This window comes from Gasterosteus aculeatus, chromosome Y (genome assembly GCF_964276395.1).
Source record: "Gasterosteus aculeatus chromosome Y, fGasAcu3.hap1.1, whole genome shotgun sequence".
NCBI lineage: Eukaryota > Metazoa > Chordata > Actinopteri > Perciformes > Gasterosteidae > Gasterosteus > Gasterosteus aculeatus.
In genome coordinates this window covers 19130638-19156764 of record NC_135709.1, presented here as the reverse complement: position 1 = coordinate 19156764, position 26127 = coordinate 19130638, and the positions used below count along the sequence as shown (strand labels likewise).

Sequence of the window (26127 nt, the reverse complement as noted above, 5' to 3'; positions counted from 1 at the left end):
ATATTTGCTCCTAAAACTGAGTGGTAGCACAAGTGTTGATGCAGAATTGATGCTTTTGACATCATTCATACACATTGTCTCCATTACAGCTGCCTTATTCGTAGTGAAAATCCATAACGTATGATCTTCCCTGGACCTATTCAGTTATAACGCAGTGATGCATATGTTAAGAATGGGCTACAGTATATTATTGCAGACATGAATCGTTATTTAAAAACTTGCTGAAGGGCTAGAATATTTTTTTATCTTCAAAAATGAGGTAACACAAAGCGCTATTAATACAAGTTACGTAAAAAAATAAAGGGAAAATTTTCTGAAAAATGTGAAGTGTAAGTATTTTTTAAAGAACATATTACATTTAAATAATCAAATGTCTCATAGTCATATCCTCTCTACCTCGTAAATATGCACTAAATTGCAGTAACTTATTTATGACTTCTAAAGTCTATATGTAAATATTCTTTGCTGATAATACAAATAAAATATACATGTTTTAAAAATATTTATTAACAACATTTAGAGCATTTGATATAAAGGACTTTTACATGAAGGTATGACAAGTAGTGTCTAGTTGTCCTCTATGTCTTTTTTTAAACCCTCGCCCCACCAATCTTCAAAGCTATATATTAAGATCCTCCCTTCAGAAAAATGTTTATTTATTTGTCCTACACATCCTTTTAGCTATTTTGGAATACAACTAGCAGCAGTAAGTTTGAATTAATACTGCCGAATCCTTGTGTCTAGATGTGCTCAGGGAGCAGTTGAGGCAAATTAAATGACTTTTCTTTAACTCCTAGCAAGTCAGTAAAACAGACCTACCAATTAGAGAATAATCTAAATTTCAAGGAGACATTTTCACCCATATAACGCAATGCAATTAGGTTTTCTCAAGGACTACCGAGCAGTTATCTGTACTTTTAGAAACAACATTAACAACCATATTATTGTGTCTTATTTGTCTCCTATGTAAGTGCATGTCTATATATTAATGTTTCTTTACACTTCTGTCTGATTTTGCATCCTTGCATGTTGTGCAATATTTATGTTTTACCATTTCCATTTCAATAAAGTAAATCTTTTGTGTTTGTTGGTTTTTGCTGTGGGTGTCTCATTGTAATGGGAGATGTCCATGTCACAAAGTGATTGATAGCAAATATTGACATGTACTATCTCCGTCTCCGTCCGTAAGAGTGGGATTGGCAGTGTTACGTTAGGTTAGAAAAATTCCTTTCTGTAGATTTTGAGGGGTTATTCTTAAAATTTATAACCTAAGATTGAATTGGATACGATCTGTTATGCATTCAACTGGAAATAGTTCTACATTGTGTTTTTTCACAATCTAATTATAAGACCAATGACTTTTATAAAGCGGTTGCCTTGTTAGGACTAAGTTCAAAAAGGTTTGTTGTCAATCACATTGACATCATCAATATGCATAACAACAACAAATACAAAATGTTTGGTAACTTTAGTTATATTTATGGACCATTTGCTGAGGATCAATATGGTTACATTTTTGCTAAAGAGGTGATATTTGTCCTGAACCCAGGTAAAAGTGTTTGTTAGAGCACTAAGTGAATCCACGCTGACTTTGAACAGAGATGATGCCAGAATCTTTCATGAAAGTATCAGACACGGTAGAGTATCTTACAGTACTAGTTAAAAAACTACTTAGTATTGCTTAGGCTAACTCATACCTTAACTGATTTTGTTTTGTAACGCTACTGCTTAAATTACTCTCAAATTATATTTTCTGACGGAGTATTGTCAGACTTACAATCTGAATACATTCAAGCATGCATCTAACATTGACTAGTGATTTCAGTGCATGTGCTGAAGTACAAATCACTATACAAATCTAGTGGTAGCACAGTTACTATAGTTTTTAAGATGACTGAACATGTGTTGAACCCATTTCTGAAAAAAACATATAATTTTTTCCCCAGCTGGAGGCCCAAACTGGAATATAGAAGGTGAGAGAGCATTCCATGTAGTAACCTAGACTGTATGCCTCCATGCTGCATATCATCGTTCTGAATGATTCACTTGTCTGGTTATTTTTGGAAACAAATCCAGACTTATTCTGGAATGACCCCCATCTCAGTAGCTTACAATACAATACACGGCATATAACAGATCTGTAGTAGCCAGCATGTCAGATCAAATCTAGGATGAATCCTATCTCAATGGTACTAGATTTATTTATTTTAAATCTTAAGTTATATACTAACGTGACCTCCCTTGTGAATAGTTTTGGAATGACTGCATTACAGTGCTTCCACAAGCCCATTTCCAGTATTCATGTTCATGTAATTTCGCAATGAAATCTCATGTGAATGGTGTGATGATACTTTAAGTGTTACAACAAAAACATATTTAAAGTGATTTGCAGAGCATATATCTTACGACATTGTATCCAAATTGTTAATAGAATTCTGAAGTTTGATGTTGCCATATAATCAATATAATCAAATGCATTTAGCCAACGGGCAACATTTTGCTAAAGTCTTCTGCCCATTCCTTTTCAGCACTATTGGTGCATCTCCTTGGTGGAATTATATCACTGACAATACAAAGAGACACCTGCAGACCTGTGCACATTCTATCTTTAGTGACAATCTATTGCATCGAACATCAAAGTGATGACTCACGTTTCTAATATAGACATTCTCCACCAACCTGCCTTGCTACCATGGTTTCGGATGTTTTTGGAGCCTTACAATAATGATGCGAAATGTAATACAAGACGTTCATTGTCTTCTGGTATTACGTACTATGCTTTAAAAGGTGTAAAGTCTCTATTTTATGAGGTTTAGGAGATTCACAGCGCCAGGAAGTGGAATTGCTTTGCAGTTATATGGTTGTTGATTCTGTACTATAGAGAGGGAGTTTGAAGATACTGTGTAAATGTTATTCAATTATTATATTAAGAATAAAATACTAAATTATTTCAATCATTTATGCTACTCCACTACAACATACTGGTATACTATATCTTCATAATTTTAGTTTTTAGTATTATTATTATTGGAATAAAACACACAACGGGACTCCAATCCAGTGTTCTGTCTGAAATTATTAAGTAATACATAATTTTGAAGGGCTTCTTTCAACAAAAACGTTTCATATACACCAGCTATGAAAATCTGCAAAAAGAAGAGCCCTACCAGTGAGACGGGAACACTGCATGTTATCAAAAGCATGCACAACTTAAAATGCTCTTGAAATGTATTTATCCTTCATTCAGTGTTTGCAGTGGCCATCTGATCTCCCAGTCAGCATTGATACGGTGGACCAGGTTTATGCTTTTGCTTTCACCAGTCCATTCAGAAAAGAGCCAGCTGGGATGTGTGATAGACTTTGTGATGGATAGTAACTGTTTCCAAAAGCTTGATTGCAAGCTGGATCTCTGTCCAAGTAGCCATTATCGTGTTTTTATCGGAAATTTATCAGGGATATATCGAGCGTGTTAACTTTATGATGTGAAGCACTTTGAGTCTGCCTTGTGTATGAAAAGCGCTATACAAATAAAATTGCCTTGCCTTGCCTAAAACTCTACCTCTGCCTGTCTAGCCTACCACCTTAGAAGAGAGGACACAGATTGGTTTGATAAGCCAGGAGAAGGGGATCCGCAGAGCGGAAATACATCAGACAGGAGACAGGTGAGATCCGAGCTGGCAACGTTCATCTTCCCACATTTATTTTACTCAAACAGTGAACTTCAAATGTTTTCTGGAAGTAATCACATTTCATCATTCGGTAAATTCTTTAAAATTCCAGATGAAACTGGTGCATTATGCCTTTCCTCACACTTGCATCAAGCTAAAGAGAGACCCGAAAGACACCAGTGTGTCAGGTAGAACACAGAGACATTTCATTATATGACTGAACAGAATCAAGTTGTATCACCATTTAGCTAATTAGGATTTGCTTGTTTATTTTTCCCTTAGGAAACGGTCTTGGGATCCGTGTGGTAGGTGGGAAGGAGGTTCCGGGGAGCTGCGGACAGATTGGATCCTACATTGCCAAAGTTATCCCTGGTGGTGTGGCGGAAGAAACTGAGAAAGTTGTGGAGGGTAAGAGGAAATTGAGGAAAGGAGAAAATATAAGTTAGTGTATATCTGCCCCAACTGGCTTATTTGCCGTACTTTAAAATGTAATTATTGTCTTATTGTCAAGCATTCAAAATTGAAAAAAAACTAGAATTTTAAGTTAAATTGGGAATAGTAGATGACTTGCTTTAAATTAAGGTATAGAAGGTGAGTTCCTTTGACTTTGCTACACGATAAACACAATAAATATCACTGATGAAGCCGATGAGATTAATGGTGTAAATATAGATCTCCAAACTGCTACGGTATTTATGTTCGGGCCGTTCTTCGCCTCACTCACTGAATTCCAGATGGAGATGTGGGAGGCTGCAGTAGCCTTCGGTTGTTGTGGTCACGTGGCCAACCAACACAACACGCCTGTCGACCCATAACAGCACCGGCCCCCATTAATGTTTGGAATCATTATAGACTCACAAATACGTGGATGAAGGAATAGACAAACACACACGTCCCTATTTATTAATTTGAAGCAGAAGTCTAATATGCAAACCGGATTTCATCTTTTTAAGTGAAGCTTCTTAATGCTACTAATTGAGATGCAATTGTTTGTCTAGCTGTATTTTCATCTCGACGTACTGTATGTGCAATCCTGTAATGATTCAAAACCACAACCAAGTAAAAACATAATAGATTCCCACTGGGTGTACTACAAATTAGAGCATTTTTTCTGCTGTATGAGTGTGTAGAGGTAATCATGTTTCACATACAGAGGGGGGGGGGTAATTTGCCAAAAACATATTACATATCGTGTGGGAATTGATATCGCAATATGACTCTGAAGGTTTCTGCCTGCCTTTCTCTCACCACAGGGATGCAGGTGTTGGAGTGGAACAGAATCCCTCTGACGGGAAAGACTTATGAAGAAGTGAAATGCATCATGGGCCAGCCATGTGCTGAGGCGGAGCTCTGTGTGAGACTGTGAGTTACATCTGTCATCATTTACCCCTTAATTCCACTGACAGTACAACCTGGTAACGCTGCACCCATGTACACCTTCTCTCCTCCCTCCTTTTCCTTCTTCATTCCACACCCAATCATATGACAAATATCACTCTTTAAATTGTTACTGCTGAAATACACTGGTTGATACTCCATTATGCATTTCCTGTATGCATCCAAACAGCGACCTTAATATGCTGTCTGACCCTGAGCACCCACAAGCCCTGGAGCACCATGTCCAGCTTAAGGCTGGTATGTACACACATTTGTTGATAAGTCCGCATGCATGCACGCACGCATCAGTGTACCGATTTAACATAATTACAAGGTGAATTACGGTTCACATTTGCCTCAGCAGGTGGGCAGCGTTCCCCTGGAGTGGATCCTAAGCAGTTGGCGGCACAACTGCAAAAGGTGTCCCAGCAGCTGACTCCTGGAATGTGCGGAGCCGGGCTTGGGACCGGGGATTTAGGTGTCCTCTCCGCACTTGAGCGATCCGCCCTCCTGCACTCGGGTACCGGATCGGCTTCCTCCAGTGGCGTGCCAAGCCCGGGCCAGCCTGCATCTCCTGCCATCAGCAAGAAGCAACGACACAAGGTAGCAGGCGTTCTACTGCCTCAGCTCAGAACGGGTTGTGAAGCTGTAAAGAGTTCAGTACACAGTGTGATGACAAGAAGGGACAAAGAAAGGGGGAGAATTATTTCACAGTTCAAAGATGGATACTTTGTGTGCTCTAATTTGAGCACAGGACTGCGGAACCCTGCAAACACCCTATCGGTATTATAGCATGCATGCTGGCACTGGTAAAACAGTGTGGCTTTATTCATTCAAATAGGAGCAGGCGCTTTGCAGGAGCTATAATAAGCTATGGTGCAGTTCATGACCCTGGGTATGTGTGTTCTTTACACACGCAATTGGATTTAAATGGATTCAATTGGATGCAAAAGTGCCTCATTACATGCAAATATTTTTTAAAATGTCATTATTTTTCTATGAAAGAGGATGTATTATATAATACCAAATACCATTTATTTGTACTGAAATAATAATGGAAATCAACCTGTTTTTACCTCAAATAATTGTTTAACGTTCTGGAATTTCACTGAAGGACTTTTGAATCCATTACACAGCTCCTATAGTGAAACGTCCCCTGAGATAGACATAGTGTAGATCCATTGAAAAAGCATTACTTGGCTTATTTTCACACACGGAAAACCTATTAATCTGTAAACTGACAGGAGTCAGAGAGCACCATTTATGAAATCATAATCCCATAAATCTGTTAGGAGATTTTCTTTTACAATTCTTTTACATTTTACAATCATTTCATGCTCTTCCTTTTTTTCCTGAAGCCGAAAGAAGCAATGAGGACAACTCATCTCATCACCGGAGAAATTCAGGTATTAAAAACACTGATCAAAAAGTACCAGAGAGATGTGTGCGGCTGTAGTTTGCTCGTTCTCACGCAGCCTCATTTTCCCTCAGCTCCAGATCAACTACGACAGGAACCTGGGAAACCTGATCGTCCACGTTCTGCAGGCTAGAAATCTGGCCCAGAGGGACAACGACGGTTACTCCGACCCTTTTGTCAAGGTCTACCTCTTACCGGGGAGAGGGTGAGCTCTGAGTGTGTTCACAAATGTCCGGTCTGTGTCTGCCTCTGTGCATCCGTGTCTGTCCTGTTTTCTTTCCCCCTATTTCTTTCTGACTTTATATTTAGTACGGAAGTGACTAACTACGCCAGTTTGTATGCAGGAATGAGACTGGACATGATGATATGAGGCAGTCATTTGTAGGTGAATTGATAATTTAATTGGATTCAATGTCTGTAAATGGATAGATGGGTGTTTTAAACTGTATACAAAAGCTGTTGAATTACTTGGACGGAGACAACATACGTGTGTAAATATACTATCTGCTGAATTGAACAGTTGCAGCTTGACTGAACTGAGAATCCCGCAGTATCTTGCCTGATCCACCGTCTTACCAAGGGTCTGTGAACAGCAAGGGAACGGACCGATGCAGCCTCTGTCTGCTCTGCAACAGCATCTAATCGTAGATAGACCCCATTGGACATGTTTATGAGATTACTAGCCTTCTCTGTTGTTACACCCTGTGCTGATTGGAACTAAAAGCTCTGCAGTAGAGCACTTTGGTTCATCCGGTGTTTCACTGGAGAAGTATTTAGAAATACATTTGTCAAACATTAATAGTCCACAGCACCCAGAACAGTGAATTAGGCATTCACCCATGAACCAGTTGTAATCATTGTGAGGTTTTTTCAGTCTCAGTCTTTTTCATACATTGCTTGGGCACAAAAAGAGAGATACACCCTGCACCCAGAATGTTGATTGCCTCAGCTCTCTATGCTTTACTGGCTTTTCGTCAGTCTTCTCTGACTGTTTTTTGTGTTTTTGCTTTTCTTGTTTGTGATATCCGCCCTCCTCTTCCTCTTCTGGACTCCCTCAGCCAAGTCATGGTTGTCCAGAATGCAAGGTAGTGTGGTGCTGATCTTTGCTTTTTGTTGGTGTTATGTTTTTACTTTCTGTAACTTATGTCTCCCCCAGTGTTTTTCCATCCTTTTGGCGTGGCCTTTTGTCGGCTCTTTTTCATGGTGTCTAAGAACACTCCTGCCATTGCTTTTTTCTCTCCATGCCTCTCACCTTTAGCTTTTCACAGTCTCTGTTGCTGAAGTATTTTATCATTTTGTGAAAGACAATTTCAAGAAAAAATACATTTGTTTGTTTCTGACGTCTCCACACTAGGAGATTGATTATTTATGAGCATCTATTTATCTATGGATTGAGTACATCATAGTTTGGTGAATGTCTTCCATGGGGTCAGGCAGGAAAGATACATTTTGATTCATTTACTCACAACCAATCATTCTGAATATCATGACTTATCAGTGCTGATAACAAAAGAAGGACCAGGTACGCCCAGAAGACCATGAACCCAGAATGGAACCAGACCGTCATCTACAAGAACATTCATTTAGAGCAGGTAAAATTCAGCACAATTCAAGTGGATGTCTAACACAATTAAGGTTTCTGTCCTCGTGTCCGTGGGGCTGTTTGCTGTATCCTTGTTTAACCTTTTCTTCACTCCCAAGACTCGAGTTAACAACCATCATTTCTGCTTTCACACATTACAGGCGGCCTAATTGTGTGTCATTTTTACAAAAAGAGTGACAGAAACTTGATCGTGTTGGTGTTTTTTGTGGATGTCTGTGTTTGCTGATATGAGCGGTTAGTGGTGGAGACACCACCCAAAGTACAATTACCACGCAGCGGGATGAGTGCAGATACACCACATTGGCTCCTCCAGCTTCTGCTAATCAGCCAGAGACTGCTGGGCCATAAAATCCTGCTGCTTTGTTTGCTTGAACACACAGAGATACATTTCCATGCCCCCCCCCCACGTTCCTGTATCAAAGTACACATTCAAGTTTATGCACTCATTCGACATGTATTGGAACAAACACGTTCTAATGTAAATAGATGTACTTGCTTCCTTTCCTATGACATTAGATGACGCTCATATTATGGGCTTGCATTCATGCCTGTTTTATGCTCCCTCCACTCACATGCAAATAAACAAGGGCAAAAATCCCACGTGCTCATTTATCGCCTCATGTATCACACATACATGCACACAAGATCCTTCATCGTAATATGTGCCCTTCTCTCTTATTCTTCCTTTTAATATTCAGTTAAAGAAAAAGACGCTGGAGGTGACAGTGTGGGACTATGACAGATCCTCCTCAAATGAGTTCCTTGGAGAAGTGAGTGCTTTTGCAGTCTTATTAAAAGTGTGTAAAAATGTCAAATGCATTTAGTGTTCATCTGTGAGGTGAGCTCAGAAAAATGGCTCCGTTCCTGTGTCTAGAGTCTGGAATATTTATTTCTCTCGTCACTGTGTGTTTGTTCATTTTGTCTTAGGTGTTGATTAACTTGTCAAACACGGCTCAGCTAGACAACACTCCTCGCTGGCTGCCTCTGAAGGAGCAGAGCGAGAGCATTGAGCATAGCAAAGCCCACCACGCTTCTCAAGGCTCTCCAGGGTTTGGGTCAGATCAGGGTTATGGTGGTCAGGGACACAGCCTGGCCCATATGTCAGTCCCCGGGATGGGGACGGGGCATGCTGCTGGGCAGGGTCAGGGACCAGCGGGGAGTGAGGATTTACCTAAGAACTCTGTGATCAAGAGCAGAAGCCACGGCATCTTCCCTGATCCATCCAAAGGTGAAGTAAACCTCAGTGTGAACACATTCAGGTCCTCAATTCCCATCATTTAAATGACATAAACGGTATAAACTGTATATGAAACATGGAACAGTGAGGGAGCAGTAAAGAGAAATGCCGTAAACACGGTGGATTCATTTGCATTTACTTTCTGTTTCTTTTCTCCCCCAGACATGCAGATGATGCCTTTGGAGAAGTCGCACAGCAGCCCCGGCAGCTCCAAGTCTTCATCTGATGGTCAACTGCGCTCCCATGGCCCCTCGCGGAGCCAAAGCAAGAGCAGCGTCACTCAGGCCCACCTTGAGGATGCCGGGATAGCCATCGCTGCCGCCGAGGCTGCCGTGCAACAGTCCCGCCTGCAACCAAGTAAATCCCAACCTCACTCATAACACACATTCCCGAGTCATGCTTCCTTTTTTCCTGTGCATGCAAGCTTTGTTGAGATACCTAGTTTATTAAAAACCTGAAGCTCTAAGCGCTCACCTCCTTAACATTTGAACTTTGTCTTCGGCCCACCTTATCTGTTTCTCTAAGTATTTTGATTTTATCAATAATCTTAGTTAAATATCGTCCTTAAAGTCATATCAATTTTATTAATATAATCACTAAACAACTACAAGGAAAAGGCCAAAGACCAAAAACTGCCAAAAGTTATTTAATTATGTCTTTTAATCGTAAATTAAATGTTTATAAATATGTATAAATTTCCACATGTCATATTTGGCATCTGCCATTTATTTATAATTTCTTGATGCCTATTTTTAGAATCCTAAGTAGGTAATGAAGGTGCTTTATAATTCAGATATTTACACAGTAACAAAACACAAAAGAACATGTGTACATTTGTTTAGGTCCACAATAAGAGTACTTCCAAGTGAATTGTGCATGTGCCAATCCCTCGCATATGGTTTCTATAGACCCCAAGTGTGTAGAGCTCCAACCCCAGAATAGAAACCAACTGGGATGGTAGTCCCTGACCTCTTGCACCATATTAACACAATTTAAACAATATCCACCGGTGTGTTTATGCTTAATCTTTAGTGTGATGCCCTGACAAAAAAGGGACTATATTTTCTGAGACAAGGAAGCCCAGTATCAGAAATATTAAAGCATGCAGTTGCAGCTTCCCTCATAACTGTTCCCTGGCCACTGAGGACGTTGTGATGCTGCAGCCTCTCTGTGTGTGCATGCATGTGCCATATGAATGAACCCTTAGATAAGTGACAAAACACACACAGACACACAGGCTCCCCTCCCCACCCGATCCTCTGCAAAACCTGCCGCCTTAAAGAAAGGGCACACAAATGTGAGACTGAAGCAGTCAAACCATGAAACACAGGCACCCCAAGAGGTTCAAAAGTCAACAGGATGCTCACTCAGCGGCCAATGAGAGTAAAGCGGTCAGCTGACCATGAGAGGAACAGAAGGGGAAGGTGTGTCGAGGGAAGGTGAGGCAATGTAGGATGCACTGCTAAATATCATTGATCCTAACGTATTAACCTTCAGGCAATATTACTAAAAACAAAACAATGAATAAAAACAAAATTACTTAACCATATAACCAAATGTTTAAGTAACAGAAAATGCTAATTTCATTGTTTTTATGTTTGTTAATCTTTGAGTGTCTAAGTGCATGCTCGTGTACTGTTTTGTTTATTCTTTTGTGGATGGCATTGTGTTTTTGTAATTGCCTACACAAGTTATGCTTCGCACGTGCTGGAAGTACTATTTGCCATTGTTTTATAGCAAATGAATGACGTTGATATTGTGAAAACCTTCAGCCGAGGACAGAGACACTTCACATATTCCCTGAACTGATCACGCTCTGCCTTACGCAAGAGTATAACTCAACAGCAGCCATGAGCCGAGATTAAACAATGAAATCTCTGAAATAATATAAATAGTTGATCACTTAGAAACTCAGTTTTTCATGTGTGAATTAAAGGGACCATTATTTATGTCTTGTGAAGGGAACTGCTGTTGTGATCTTTCACGAGTTAACCAAGGTAATTTCCTCCACACTGCTAAATTCAAGGACGCGCTGTCATCTACGCTGATTCGTCCTCGCCCTGATACGCGGTTATGTGGCGCTTAGTCACATTATGTGTGGCAGACAGTGTCGCTGTCGGTGGGTGATAGCTGGGGGGTGTGAAGTGTTTCTGTTGGACATGTATGCATGTGTGGCAAAAAACTGAGTCTGTAAAGACGCTCACGGTTTGTTGCTGTGTTCAAATAATCACAAATGAATGTTCAGATATGTAACTAGGCAGATAGAGTGAGTTATTATTTCCTCACCATCATACTCCCTCCTGCCACCCTCAGGACCAGGACACCGACTTGGTGATGTCTCAGGGTCCGTGGTGCTTTCTGCCCCGAGGCTTGTTGGAGACGCCTACGGAGGTCTGGACGGGGACGAGGGGACAGTCATTGGAGTGGACAGTGCCATTTTTCAAGTGCCACACATGTGAGACCATTTGTAGGGTTTTCCTATTACGTCAACGTAACGGCATCGCATCAGATTGGTAATCAATAGGTCTGATGATGCTCATATCTTTTTTTTTTCTTCCCCACAGCGGAAAGACTATTCCAAACGGCACGGACAAAAACCAAATAGTGACCCCAGAAAACGAAGGCAAGTTTAAGAATTATTCTCTGTTTTTAGTTGTTACTCGATTTTATGTCTCCCCATGCTGGGCACTTTGTATAACAACATTGTTTAATTCTTTATTTATCTACTGAGACACGCTTTTAAACCACCTTCACTGTGTTTTCGTAATGACTTATTTAAATTATGGATTTAAAGTGCTTAAAGTCTAGAAACAATATTTCCCTTCATGCAGGACTTGTGATTGTGGAGGAAATGTGGATGTCACAGTATCCTACCCACTGTCATAACTATGTCTACATTTCATGTAGCTCAGGTGTCATGGTGTCTGCCGTCCATCTCCAGTTACAGTTTGGAACAAAAGAGATCAAGGTCACCATTAGGTTTCGGGGCTTGGCTGCTGTTACATAAAATGAGGGTCTTGGGGTCTTTTCCGTGGTGGCCGATAACTCATATAACACATTTAACTCAGCCTGCCTTCTTAAATGTCACTGGAGACATATGACAGTAAATAAAACTTTCATTGTGCTGCGAGTCCGATTTTGTTATGTGTAATTGTTAAATACTTGAAATAATCATTTCTAAGTGTGGGAATTTTCCTACAAGTTTTTAGCAGAGTTTAGCCGATCCCAAAAAAATACATATTGAAATAACCATCTTATTCTAAAAATGCATGACCAACGTCTCTCTTTCATGTTGACTTTTAGGCGGTAAATCACAAGTAATGGGGGAGATAAAGGTGGCTCTCAAGAAGGAGGTCAAAACAGAAGGGGACCAACTGGTCTTGGAGATCCTTCAATGCAGAAACATCACCTACAAGTTCAAAAGTCCCGACCACCTGCCAGGTCTGCAAGTAGTGTGTAGCCCACTCGCGGCTACACACACATGCATGAGTGCAAGTATATTGGTGTGCTTTTTTTTAAACAAAAAAGTAGTCCGCAGGTTCACTAATCCATATTCGTGATTCCTCTCATACGCCTTCAGATCTGTACGTGAAGTTGTACGTGGTCAACGTAGCCACTCAGAAGAGGATCATTAAGAAGAAGACCAGAGTTTGTCGACACGACAGAGAGCCCTCTTTCAACGAGACCTTCAGATTCCCCCTGAACTCAACTGGACACTCCATACAGGTAAAGCAGGCCACCAAATGAGAAAGATGCAAAACATGGAACTAGCTCTGACCATCTATCCAACATGAGTCACACATCAATGCGTCCTTCGATCCGTGTTTAATTTGAATCCTTTGCATATCGGTTATACAGAATTGATACTGATTTGCAGTAATATGTGGGCTAATTCATCCTGCTTGTCCAGTTTTGTTGGCATCTCGCGTCTCATTGAAGTGTCAAGTCTTAAACGTCATTAAGGCGAGTGAACCTCCTGAGGGGCTGTTTAGGACACGAGCGTCCAAATGCAGCCCCTCAATTAATAACAGGCTAATTCAATACAGACTACAGTCTTTGACTAAATACTGGCAAATCTCATGCTCAGTGACACGTTAAAGGGAGAACTAAGTGTAATGTGCTACATATATATATATATATATATATATATATATATATATATATATATATATATATATATATATATATATATACACAAAAATATGTATGGCTTTTTTTGTAATTAATGCTAATATTTATATTTTAAAAAGGCTTTGTTTGCTTTGTTTCTTATTATTTATCTTAAATATAAATATCCATCATCAGATCAGACTTTACCGGTGCACTTTTCAAAATGGGATGGGATTTGGGAAAGCCCAAACATTTAGAATAAAATAACAACAGCGTAAGCCATGTCAAATCTGCTTCCCCCTCAATTGTATCTCCAGCTTTTCTTGGTGTCCAATGGAGGAAAGTTTATGAAGAAGACCCTGATAGGGGAAGCCTACATCTGGCTGGACAAGGTGGACATGAGGAAGAGGGTGGTCAGCTGGCACAAGTTGTTTGTCAGCTCCACTCAAACCAACGCCTGAGCAGCGCCACACCAAAAAGACGGAGACTCGATGGAGGATCGACGAAAGGTGAAGCCGGAGCGATACCAGTTCAGAGATGTGAATATGGGAAAAAGAAAAAATGTCATGAAGGTAAAATGAAAAGATTCATTCGTTTAACTTATTTTGTCTATAATTCATAAGAAGGACATATTTATGTGCTAACATCATAATAACTCCATCATCAGTCCAACACTGCCAGCACACGTGTCCTCCTCTTCTGGTGTCTGCTGGCTTGTGTGATGCAAACAGGAAAATACCACAGCAGACACTGAAACACACTTTCTTACCATAGATTCAATTACATAATGCACTTAAACCTTGTTGTTTTGGTGCTGTGCAACTGAGCTAACATATCTAACTGAGGGAAAGATGTTTTCAAATTTCAACTGAAATTGTCTTTTCTTCAAACGACAGTAATTATTGTAATTTAAAAATGACGTTTGTAATTTGTGTGGACGGTATTCTTGTTTAATGATGAAGGAATGCACAGTGTTTGTGTACTATCGTCTTTCAGTATCATGAAAAAGAGACAAAAAATAGAGATACAAACAGACGGACATATTACTTTTGCTATGGGGTGAAGAAAAAAAATGTACAGCACCACAGACTGTATATAGATATATCACACATGCAGATTACAGGCCTATCAGAGAACCATATTGTACAGTGTGATGTTTATACAATATACATAGATATCGGATGCACAATATATCTAAATACACTATACACTATAAGAGTTGTTCTGTTGTAACTAGATTATATATAATAACATATAGACACCTGCCCTTTAATTGAGGCTGTGGTGGCGCGCCGACAATCCAGTAGGCTACGTTAGTCTATGGTGCAGGCAGTCTTAATAGACTTGAACGTGGACGTGGACCTATGTGAGCTCAAAGGTGTAGCTCCTTCCGTCCTCCGGTCACACCGATGCACCATTAGACATTCATCAGGGGTGTGATGGATAGCACATTTTAAAAGACCGAGATGAAAATACAGTGACATATTCATATTTTACTGGTCTTCTAGAATTACAGGTTTACAACCACAATAAAATGAACAAGTTGCTGTGTTGAACGTTACTTGCCAATTATAGGGAATGATAGGATTTTACGTTCAGGCTGTTGTAGTTGCTCAGAGTGTGCTGAAATATCTCTTTCTGTGTTGCCTCTAATGTTGTTGCAGAGTTGGGATTCATACTAGTGTGTCAAAACCATACATGGGTCATTAACATCCTTGGTTTTACCTAAAAAATATATTCAAATTCAAGATAAAATGTTCCAACCAGTCCAACATCAAGGGTTCTCTGTGTGGCTGTGCTGTAGAAGTCCCTATAGGCGGTTTTTATGCAGCAACACGGTGAACCAGCCTTTCTCACTGTCTGTGACCAAAATACGCCCTCAGGCTCCTTGGGGTTCAGTTATGTGGAGAAGGGAAAACGTTTTCATCTTATCACATGTTGCTGTGACCCTCATTTCTGTTTTGTGTATTTAGACATATCACAGGGCCTGATGCAATTTTTTTAAGAATTAATATAAAAGAGGAAAGAATAGAAACGCGTAGAACAAGACGGCACTGCATTCTTGTATAAAAGAAGAGCAAAAAAAAAGAGAAAATATTAAAGGAAGGGAGCGTGGTCATTCACACAATTATTTTGCTGTGCCAACTTAGCTTGTTTTCAAATTCCATTGGTTCTTAATTCTATGCAACTTAGATGTGTTTAAATGCATTCACTTTTTTGGAAATAAATGTTATATCTGTAAAAAAAAATGTCTTAGAGAAAATAACTTTAATTTGTACATCCCTGAAAGAAAATATTAAATGAATTGGTTTTTTACTGATTTTAATATAAATTGTTAACACATGTTAGAATTTACTTGAGCTTGTGCACTTTATTATTATATATTATTTTTCATCCGGCCTCATTTTAACTGTCATGACATGGAAGATTATGTGGTTGGTGTTTCTGCACTGAAATGAATCAGGGTGTATTTGGTGTCAGAAATAGTATGGTGCAATTTTGTATTTATGTGGCAAAATAAAAAGCAGCAGACACGTTCGGGTTCCTAAACTAACCGCACAATCTGGGGGAAAAATAACTACTACATACTTACTTCATCCCGTTCACAGTGTACCTACCATTCTGTGTACGTACTTAGCCGTACTTAGTATTGTGTACTAAGTACGGTTAATGAGACGTATTCCCTAAATGCTCAGTCATGACTGTTTAACCCCTTGTGTTTCATTAGACTTCCTTCCAGCTAATTACTGTTTGTTCAGATCAGATGTTGCCTGTATTTGTGAACCCATCTATTTGTTGTTGTTGTTCTGAGGGGTGTGAATGTGACTCAAGTCCTTTGACATGTGTACATGAAGTGTTTATTTTCTACAAAGATTAAATGTTTATATTGTCCAAAGTTTGAGCATGTGAGTGTTGAAAAAAAAATCACAGCAGACGTACAACTGTACAGCAATGAGTGTCTGTAGTTGTTTAAGGGGAGTTGACTGTGTAATCAAAAAATGTGCTGTCAACTAATGACTATATGTGCAACTATGTCCCGCTGAAACAACTCAAAGGGGGAAAAAAAATCTATTCAACTTCAATAGTTGTCTGAGACTTTGTGTTTTGGGTGTTGCATGTTTTGTTGATGGTTTGTCCAGATATTTTGCATACAGATTATGTTTAAAAAGAGACACGATATGTATAGATTTATCTGTATGCTGACTGTAACGAAATATGCTTGTAAAATGGTCTTGTTTTTCACTTATGTGTAAAACAAAGACTCTAATGTTATGGTTTTGTGGTTGTACACAGGATGTGTTGAGATAATATGCAAATTGTGCTGTAAAATCAGCTGTTTCCCCTGGGTCTAAAGAATAAATATCAAGAAGAGCTATATTACACATGCGGGGTTGAGCTTGTTTTTGTTTTGATTCATGAAAATGGGACTTTTTATAGTATACAAAAACAACGAAGCAGTGCGGGTTCTCATCATTACCACTATGTGGTGCTAAAGTGATCTTTAGATAAGGTATCATTCACAGTAAGAATGTGACCTGTCTTCAACACCTACTTTTCTTATATTTTACAGTTTGATCATAGTTTATTAATAAACGCTACTGGAAGGTTCGTGCATTTTTTTAAAGTGTTTTAGTTTAAAGCGAGTGCATTTTTAACCTGAACCATACAGCATGTCTGTTCTTTATCATGTCTGTGATGCATTATTTACCTGAAATTTGAAGAGATAACATCTTAAATGTTTTAGAAGGGCATCTGGGTTATCACAGTCATACTTTTATATAATTTATGTATCAAGATCTGGTTTGGGACTTTCCACTGTTACACCTGTTACGTGGGACTGAGGATACAAACCTTATGTTATGACAGAAAATGTTGACAAAATATAAAACCTGATTAAAAAAAAACAATCTAGGGGAAAATAATTGATTCTGCCTTAATGAAATGAATGCAAAAGAAAAGATAATAAATAACATTTATTTGTCCCTCACATGTAATTCAGACTCTGCTATGTACAATTTCATTTGCTTGTATTACTGTTTTAAATATAGAAGTATGTCTTCAAATATATAAATGGAGGTAAAACTATTGATGTACCTCATAATGCATATATTAACTTTAAAGGATTCTTGTGATTTTAATGAATACCCTGTAGATGGCAGTATCCTCTACCAAATAACCCCTTCTTATACCAGTGGTAATTTTAACACACAATAACCTCACGATAACCAGAGATTTCCATGTCAACAAGTGGTTCCTAATATCAACCTAAAAGTCTGATATTAAAAGTGGCATTACTATATGTACTGAATGTCATTAGTCTGTCACCTCTTCCTATTCAGGATGTAGTGTGAGAGGTTCCCAATTGAGGAAGAGAAAATACATTGAATGGGGACGTCTGTGAAGAAGGCCTCCATCCTCTCCACGCCACTTTTTACTATTATTATGTTCTCTCCACTCCACGGCACCTTGTCAGTTCTCAACCATTCACTTACTTTTCTCCATCCCATTAGCAGGTGCATCTCTTGCACTGCAGTGAGGAAATGAGTGTGAGGTAAGTAAAGCGAGTGAGGGGGATGTGGAGGACGTGTCAGGGAGTCAAGGGGTTGAGAATAGTGGAGAAACTGAGGGGGGGAAGCAACGGCGCAGTACAGTGCGCCAGGGGAGAGGGTGGGATAGAAGAGACAAAGAGAGAAAATGGGGGAAGGGAGGAGGGGTAGGTGAGAGGACACGAGAGATGGTGGGCGGTTGCCAAGCAACAATTGATAACCAAATCCCCAAGCATCTTGCTGGTGCTGCCCTTCCCTCCCTCCAGGCTGCACACACACACACACACACACACACACACACACACACGCACACACACACACACACACACAGTAGGTTTACGTATCTGCTTTAATATTCAATTATTCATATTATTAAGTGTTGATGCTTTGAATTTCGAATGATACAAACTGTGATTTTATCGGTGTCCCACAGTGGTAGGCACTTGTATATATTAAATATACACACACACACATGTTAGGAAACCGAGCACATGATTGCTGTTACTGAGATTTATAGGCCTCTGACTGTACTTTGCCCATTTGATTCTGCGTGTGAAATCAATAGATCTGTCACACTAGCACTGATTCCCAGGCGGGATGGTCTCTCTGCTCTCTGCCACTCATGCTATTAGGATGACATAGCGAGTGGCAAAAGAGTGTGCTATCAAAGCCAGTAAATGCTCCCACCTCTCCAGGTTGAGGGGAATTGAAAGGTTGTAGGGCGCTTTAAAGAGTCAAGCCCACATCTGTATTCAGCGTGCGCCTGTGTGTGTGTGTGTGTGTGTGTGTGTGTGTGTGTGTGTGGTCCCTGTGTCAAAACCTGCTCATGGCAGGTGTTTCTTTACGGGGAGGCAAAAATCAAATGATTCAAAAGGGGAATGACTACACCTTGAGGGAAGGAAAACAAAAATACTGTAAAAGTCTTGTATTTTGAAATATCACACTAACACTATTATAGATAATAGGCTACACACAAATGGAAAAAGTGTCTAGATTGCATTTGGTAAAGTCATATTAAAAGATTAAAAAAAAACACCGGTCTCCCCCCCCTCTATGGTTAAAGAGAAGGAGGGTGAGTGTTAGAGGTGCGAGTGAGTGAGAGGGAGAGGGAGAGAGAGAGAGAAAAGGAGAGAGAGACAGACTGAGGGAGAGAGAGAAAGAAATCCCGCCGCTTCGGTACCTGTTAGAGCGCCGGGTGGCCGGCCGGGCAGATTACAGGCGTCAGGGTTCGTTAACCTCAGAGGGGAAGCGATGGACTGCCGCTCGCGCTGCCGCCGCACACCGCTCCCCCCTCACCGGCGGCTCAGCGGGAGCGCAGCGGAGCGCATTCGGTGTTGACGCGCGTCGGAGAATTCCCGTCGCCCCCCTCCTATCTCCCTCCCTCCCCCATCCCCGGCCCACCCCCCTCCTTTTTCTACTTCTTCTCTTTTTTTTGGTTACAATGGATACCTACAGGGTTGGAGCCTGGGTGTTTCTGGTGCTGTTGTGGCAGGACGGCTATTTGGCATCGGAGTTCCCGACACAGGTCATGTAAGTACCCCCCCCGACCTCCCCCTTCTGTAATCCCGTGCAGAGCAGCTGCTGTTGCGTGGAGTTCCTTCCAAGAGCTCCTTGTTAGGAGACAAGTGGCCTAGGGGTTAATGAGCCCCTCGCAGTGTGCTGGCGTTTGTGGTGGAAATTTGTGGATTTAGCCCATGTGAGAAATCAGAAGTATCTTGAGCTTGCTTTGAGATTAAGTATTTATTACTAACTAGAATATAGAAAAAAAGATAAAGAATACAGAAATCATCAGCACAAGTCGTAAGCACAGACAGAAGTCAAATGACTACAATTCAGCTGAAAAGGGACAGATGTTCCTTCCCCCAAAAGGAGCAGGAAGATCTGACCAAGTTGAAGAGGAGAACAGGAGCTTATGTACACTTCAGGTTTGTGCTGCCTCAGCACAGGAGAGCCCACCCCTCAAGAGGAGTGTTGGAAAAGTACCAGATGATGTAGGGGTGACCCTGTGACCCTCCCTTTATGGACCCAGACAATCAACAACATCTAAAAGGTCAGTCAGGGCACGTATGATTACATCTGTGTCTTATCTCACCCTGGACTGCCTTAAGTCACCGGCTCACATCAAAGGTCACATTCCTGAGAGCCTCACCCCATGCAGGCTCAACAATTTTCCCCCAACAGCATTCATTCGTGCACCAGTGGGCATGTTGAAGCCTCCCTCTGGATGAACCGTTACAGCAGATCGGGGCAGTCTGGCCGCGGAGCTTTGGGAAGTTGTCGAGGAGTCCCTGGTCCCGTTCTTTCTTGTAAAATGACAAATGTTGCCTCTAGTCTGTGACACCGAATCATTTGGAAGAATCCAGTCTAGCCTTGCGATATTCATTCCCCAGTAACATGTTCTTATACATGTTCAAGTACAAGTATACATATATCATATCATATATCATCATACACATATCATCCAAGATGGCGCAGTTGATGGCCGCCTCGGTGCTTCGGTGCGCTTCGTTTTTTGTGGTTTTTGTTGTTAATTACGTTTGCTGCTGCGATTCCCGGAGCTCTTTCACCAGAGATGAGCTCTTGAACATCCGTGGAACAACTCCAGCGGAGTTACTTCCAACTTTTCTGCTTTCTTCCGTGGAATTATTGGACATTCTAGTTAAAGGTGCGTTCACCTTTCGTCACGCGGTGAGACGCCGTAGGAGAGGAAAACGGGCCGGCTCGCTGGTGAGACTCCGCAGGCGTGGTTCTCGCACTCCGCTGCCAGGCATCTGTCTCTCCAACGTGCGCTCACTGTGCAACAAACTGGACGAAATTCAGCTGCTCATGAGGAGAGACAGAGACTTCTCTACATCCTCCGTCTTGTGCTTCACGGAGACGTGGCTCTGCGGATCGATACCGGACTCCGCGCTCCAGCTGGCGGGCTTCCAGCTGCTCCGAGCGGACCGCGACACGGAGCTCTCCGGCAAGACGAAGGGTGGAGGAATCTGCTTCTACTTCAACAACAGCTGGTGCAACGACGTAACGGTGATCCTAAAACACTGTTCTCCTGATCTGGAAACTTTTTTCATCAACTTTATTCCCCCCGTGAGTTCGCTTAATTCATCCTGGTCGGTGTTTACATGCCGCCGGCGGGCAACGTGCACGAGGCTCAGCGGACACTCTCCGACCAGATACGGCGTGTGGAGCGGACCAACCCGGACTCTTTAGTTATTGTCCTCGGGGACTTTAACAAAGGAAATCTCACCCACGAACTTCCTAAATACAGACAGTTTATTAAATGCCCCACCAGAGAGGAGAACACGCTGGATCACTGTTACACCACAGTAAGTAGGGCTTATCACGCCATCCCTCGTGCTGCACTGGGACACTCTGACCACGTCATGGTCCATCTGATTCCTGCATACAGGCAGAAACTAAAGCTCTGCAAACCTGTGGTAAAGGAATTCAAGAAGTGGACCAGTGAGGCGCTGGAGGATCTTCGGGCGTGCTTTGACTGCACAGACTGGGATGTTTTCAGGACTGCTACTGACAGTCTGGATGAGTTCACAGAGGCTGTAACTTCCTACATCGGCTTCTGTGAGGACATCTGTGTACCATCATGTACCAGGGTGAGTTACAACAACGACAAAACCCTGGTTCACAGCGGAACTCAGAACACTACGCCTGCAGAAGGATCAGGCATTTAGGAGTGGGGACAAAGACTTGTACACAGAGGCAAAATACAAGTTTAGCAAGGCGGTGAGAGATGCTAAACGACTGTACTCTGAGAAACTCCAACAACGGTTCTCAGCAAGTGACTCTGCTTCGGTTTGGAGAGGCCTCAAACACCTCTCTAACTACAAGCCAAAAACCCCCCACTCCATGAATGACCTCCGCCTGGCAGACGGGCTGAATGAGTTCTATTGCAGATTCAAAAGTCAATGTCCTGATCCCATCCCCCACAGCTCCACCAACCTGCTGCAGTCCCCCTCCCCTCCCTCCCCCAGCCCAGGTGCTCACGCCTCTTCATCTATATCACCTTCCCCTCCCCCACCAGCAACGACCCTCTCTATTCTGGAGAGAGACGTTAACCGGTGCTTTAGAAGACAAAATCCCCGTAAGGCAGCCGGTCCGGACTCAGTCTCCCCTCACACCCTGAAGCATTGTGCTGACCAGCTGTCTCCGGTGTTCACTGACATCTTCAACACCTCCCTAGAGACATGCCACGTACCAGCCTGCTTCAAGGCCTCCACCATCCTGCAGTTCGCCTACAGAGCCAACAGGTCTGTGGACGATGCTGTCAACATGGCCCTCCACTACATCCTCCAGCATCTGGACTCCAGAAGGAACCTACGCCAGGATCCTGTTTGTGGACTTCAGCTCTGCATTCAACACCATCATCCCATCTCTGCTGCAGGACAAACTCTCCCAGCTGCACGTGCCCGACTCCACCTGCAAGTGGATCACAGACTTCCTGTCTGATAGGAAGCAGCATGTAAAGCTGGGGAAACATGTCTCAGCCTCTCGGTCCATCAGCACCGGTTCCCCCCAAGGCTGCGTTCTTTCCCCTCTGGTCTTCTCCCTGTACACCAACAGCTGCACCTCCAGTCACCAATCCGTCAAGCTCCTGAAGTTTGCGGATGACACCACCCTCATTGGACTGATCTCTGGTGGTGATGAGTCCGCCTACAGGTGGGAGTCTGACCATCTGGTGTCGTGGTGCAGTCAGAACAAACTGGAGCTCAACGCTCTAAAGACAGTGGAGATGGTTGTGGATTTCCGGCGGAACAGAGCCCCACCCTCCCCCATCACCCTGTGTGACTCCCCCGTCACTATTGTGGATTCCTTCTGTTTCCTGGGCTCCATCATCACCCAGGACCTTAAGTGGGAGCTGAACATCAGCTCCATCACCAAGAAGGCTCAGCAGAGGTTGTTCTTCCTGAGGCAGCTGAAGAAATTCAACCTGCCAAAGACGATGATGGTCCACTTCTACACGGCCATCATGGAGTCCATCCTCTGCTCCTCCATCACCGTCTGGTACGCTGCAGCCACAACCAAGGACAAGGGCAGGCTGCAGCGTGTCATCCGCTCTGCAGAGAGGGTGATCGGCTGCAATCTGCCGTCCCTGCAGGACTTGTTCGCTTCCAGGTCTCTGAAGCGTGCTAAAAAGATCGTGGCCGACCCCTCTCACCCCGGACAAAACCTGTTTGTGCCCCTTCCATCTGGCAGGAGGCTGAGGTCCATCAGGACTAAGACCTCCCGCAACACCAACAGTTTCTTCCCGTCGGCAGTCGGGCTCATCAACAGAGCCGGTCCCCCACTGACTGACTATAACATTCCACCACCGGTCACTCCCCTTCACACTGCACATGCCACTTTAACTGTAATTCATCACTTTGTTGTCACTCGTCACTTTGTTACTTGTTTGTTACTTGTTCGTTAGTTTACTTTATGCTTAATATTTTTCTTATTAACTTTTTTAATATTTAAAATTTTAACTTTATTCCCTTGTTTTTTACTAACCCATAGCCTTATTCTACTAACCCACTGCATTAGCATTTCATTTTACTTTATTTTATTACTTGTGCACTGTTGTCTTGTCTGTCTACTGTCGCGCACTAACCGCCAAGACAAATTTCCATTCCGTTTGTTTGCCATATTTTGGCAAAAAAAATGTTTCCTGATTCCTGATTCCTGACATGTTCTTCTTCCAAGGGTGACAAAGCAATTCTATGATTCATTCTTAAAACAATGTGTTAACTGCCGTGATGAGTGATCCCATACAAAGCTTGAAAGCCAGTTCACGGTCAGGATTGTTCACATGAACACCATATTAGGAGCCACTAAACATGATTTTGTGACCAAATAAGTGTATTCACCATATAACTCATAAATCTGAGTGCTACATAGATATAAATATGCATGTTTTTAAACATGAACCACATTTTAGATCTGCATGGGTAAAACGTTTTAATTGCGGCACTAATGCAAACCCCCCCCCCCCCCCCCTCCCCCTTTATCCGAGTGTCAATGAAGAGTTAAAATCCAATATGTTGGTACATTTGTACAGTTACCTGTATCTAATTTATTATATTTGTGCTTGAATCCAAATTTTTCAAACGTGCAAACAATTGTAACACGATTAATCGCATGATTTTTGGTGATTAACAGCGATTAATCGCTTGTTACGCAAAATAATATCCTAAAAGTTATTGTTTTGCACGCTTTTATTTTGTAATGTTATCGGAACAACAGGCACTCTCGGAGGAACAGCAAGTTAACATACAGTATATAAATTGTTTTTCTTTTTTGTTCTGAACAGAAGAAACATTTGTGTTTTTATCAGGGAACAGCATAATGCGCAGTACTAAGGGCCCTTGTTAGAGGAAGGTAAAGTGGTCTAGCACAAAAAAAGACTTTCCAGTCTGTAAAGATTGTGGATTCCATTTGACTCGCAGTCAAAGAAAAAAAAACACTTCCAGTGATGCAGGTTGAGCAGTTACACAATGACAAAATTAACTTTTAACTACGGTTGGGTATCGAGAACCGGTGCCATATTGGTACGACCGGTATCTTCCGTACCGAAACACAATGCAGATTTCCGATGGACACAGGCAGACACTAGCGCGTGCATATCAGACATGTGAGCGTATACAGGTGAGCACGCGGCCAACAGCGGACACAGCGTGAGTCCGCAACGGCCGCTCCCCATCCCCATTCCCTCCGCTCCCGTACCAGACAGGGTCTGAGGGTGTAGCGGCGTTTTTCCATGTTGTTTGTCATTATCCGCATTGAGTTGCAGTTGTGACTTCATTTCCTCACGCGAATGACAGGAGATTGTTTGATTCTTTTCGTCTTTATTTTACTCAGCAAAGCGTTAACTACACGGTAGAAAACGATATGCTCTCATGGCCCAAAGCAGCTCTTCTGAGTGACACCTGGTGCAATCATGACGTAAATAAATTAAGACAAAAAAGAATGAAAAATCAATGTGACATAAATGCTTTTCATTATATGTTACATATCTGTAGTTCTTGCACAATGAGCATACATCTAAAATGAAATAATTAATACACCCCAAATTCTAATGAACCAATATCTGGCTCTTACAGAAGGTAAATAGTGTAATTACATCGTAAACTATTGTGGTGGAAGATTTTGCACAGACAATCGTTAAGTAAGAATCAAAGGCTCTGAGTCAAGTATGTCTTTTCTCCGTTTATTTCCTTGCAAGGGAAAAAGGGTCACAACAGCTACGTGGTCAGTAGACTGTCAAGAACCTCCTTTTTTTTCCAACACATCGAGGCAGTTGTTATACCTAAGTTTAGATATCGGTGGCGTCAACAGAAACCGTTGACCATCTTGTTGAGTATCTACAGCCAGGGTACTGGGAACATCTTATCCATGTAAGACACGTCAGCTCTTTGACCGTATCCTTGCTCTCCCAACATGCTTAAACAAAGGTGGTCATAGACATAACAAACACTTTGTTCAATCTCTACAGCTATGACGCTGGAAACATCTAATCCAAGTGGGAGACATCAGTTCTTATGTCAGGGCCTTTGTGACCTAAGCACTTGCAACTAATAAACTGGTTATACAAATGAAGCATTTAAAAGGGTCACATATCATTTTCCCATTACATTCCACTCTTTTGATTACATAATAATCACAAACTATGCAATCAATTTAGAATGACTACTCTAAAAATTTACCATCTGATATCTACCACATCAAATATCACAAAACATGAACATCTGGACATCGCTCACAAAACTTTGCCTGCCACAGAACAAAAACTCCCTAAAAAACCCTCCGAAATGGGAAAATAGGAAGAAATCTGTTAGGAGAAGATAAAGACTGGAAACCTTCTCACAGGATTTGAGCGTTACACCCCAGATGTCATGTGTACAGTATTGAAATAAAAAAGAAATGAAAACATGTTTAAATCACAATACCAGAACTTGATCCCCTTTCACACAATATCCACCGCCTCAGATATAGAATATTGTTGAAAGGTCATTATATCAATCATATCTACGTTACATACTAATAAATGCAAGAATAAAAGCTGTTTTTGTGAGAATGTTATTTCTCATTGTTTTAGCAAGCTACTGTGAAACCAAAAACATTTAGAACACCAGGAATGCACACAGACAGTGTGTCACTATGTCACTATGCGTATG

General features: G+C 41.6%; 2 protein-coding genes across 4 annotated transcripts in view; both read left to right on the top strand.

Annotated features, from left to right (window-relative positions):
• Window positions 1-16790, top strand: part of LOC120812713 (uncharacterized) — a 40294-nt gene extending 23504 nt beyond the window's left edge. Inside the window, exons 10-28 of one of the 3 annotated variants that reach the window (XM_078097708.1) lie at window positions 1947-1973; window positions 3574-3662; window positions 3781-3856; window positions 3951-4076; window positions 4922-5030; window positions 5236-5303; window positions 5410-5648; window positions 6404-6451; window positions 6537-6667; window positions 7521-7547; window positions 7961-8054; window positions 8764-8835; window positions 8993-9293; window positions 9465-9659; window positions 11616-11757; window positions 11867-11925; window positions 12606-12743; window positions 12883-13028; window positions 13730-16790. In XM_078097708.1, the coding sequence (XP_077953834.1) occupies window positions 1947-1973; window positions 3574-3662; window positions 3781-3856; window positions 3951-4076; window positions 4922-5030; window positions 5236-5303; window positions 5410-5648; window positions 6404-6451; window positions 6537-6667; window positions 7521-7547; window positions 7961-8054; window positions 8764-8835; window positions 8993-9293; window positions 9465-9659; window positions 11616-11757; window positions 11867-11925; window positions 12606-12743; window positions 12883-13028; window positions 13730-13873 (2231 nt within the window). In that variant the 3' untranslated portion in view covers window positions 13874-16790. Of the gene's footprint in view, window positions 1-1946; window positions 1974-3573; window positions 3663-3780; window positions 3857-3950; window positions 4077-4921; window positions 5031-5235; window positions 5304-5406; window positions 5649-6403; window positions 6452-6536; window positions 6668-7520; window positions 7548-7960; window positions 8055-8763; window positions 8836-8992; window positions 9294-9464; window positions 9660-11615; window positions 11758-11866; window positions 11926-12605; window positions 12744-12882; window positions 13029-13729 lie in introns of all 3 variants that reach the window. The other 2 variants (XM_078097707.1, XM_078097709.1) reach the window with 2 other exon arrangements.
• Window positions 16791-19062: 2272 nt separating this feature from the next.
• The window catches only part of LOC120812388 (voltage-dependent calcium channel subunit alpha-2/delta-1-like), a 64921-nt gene continuing 57856 nt past the window's right edge, over window positions 19063-26127 (top strand). Inside the window, exon 1 of the mRNA XM_078097706.1 lies at window positions 19063-19489. Within this exon, the coding sequence (XP_077953832.1) occupies window positions 19401-19489 (89 nt within the window). The 5' untranslated portion in view covers window positions 19063-19400. The remainder of the gene's footprint in view (window positions 19490-26127) is intronic.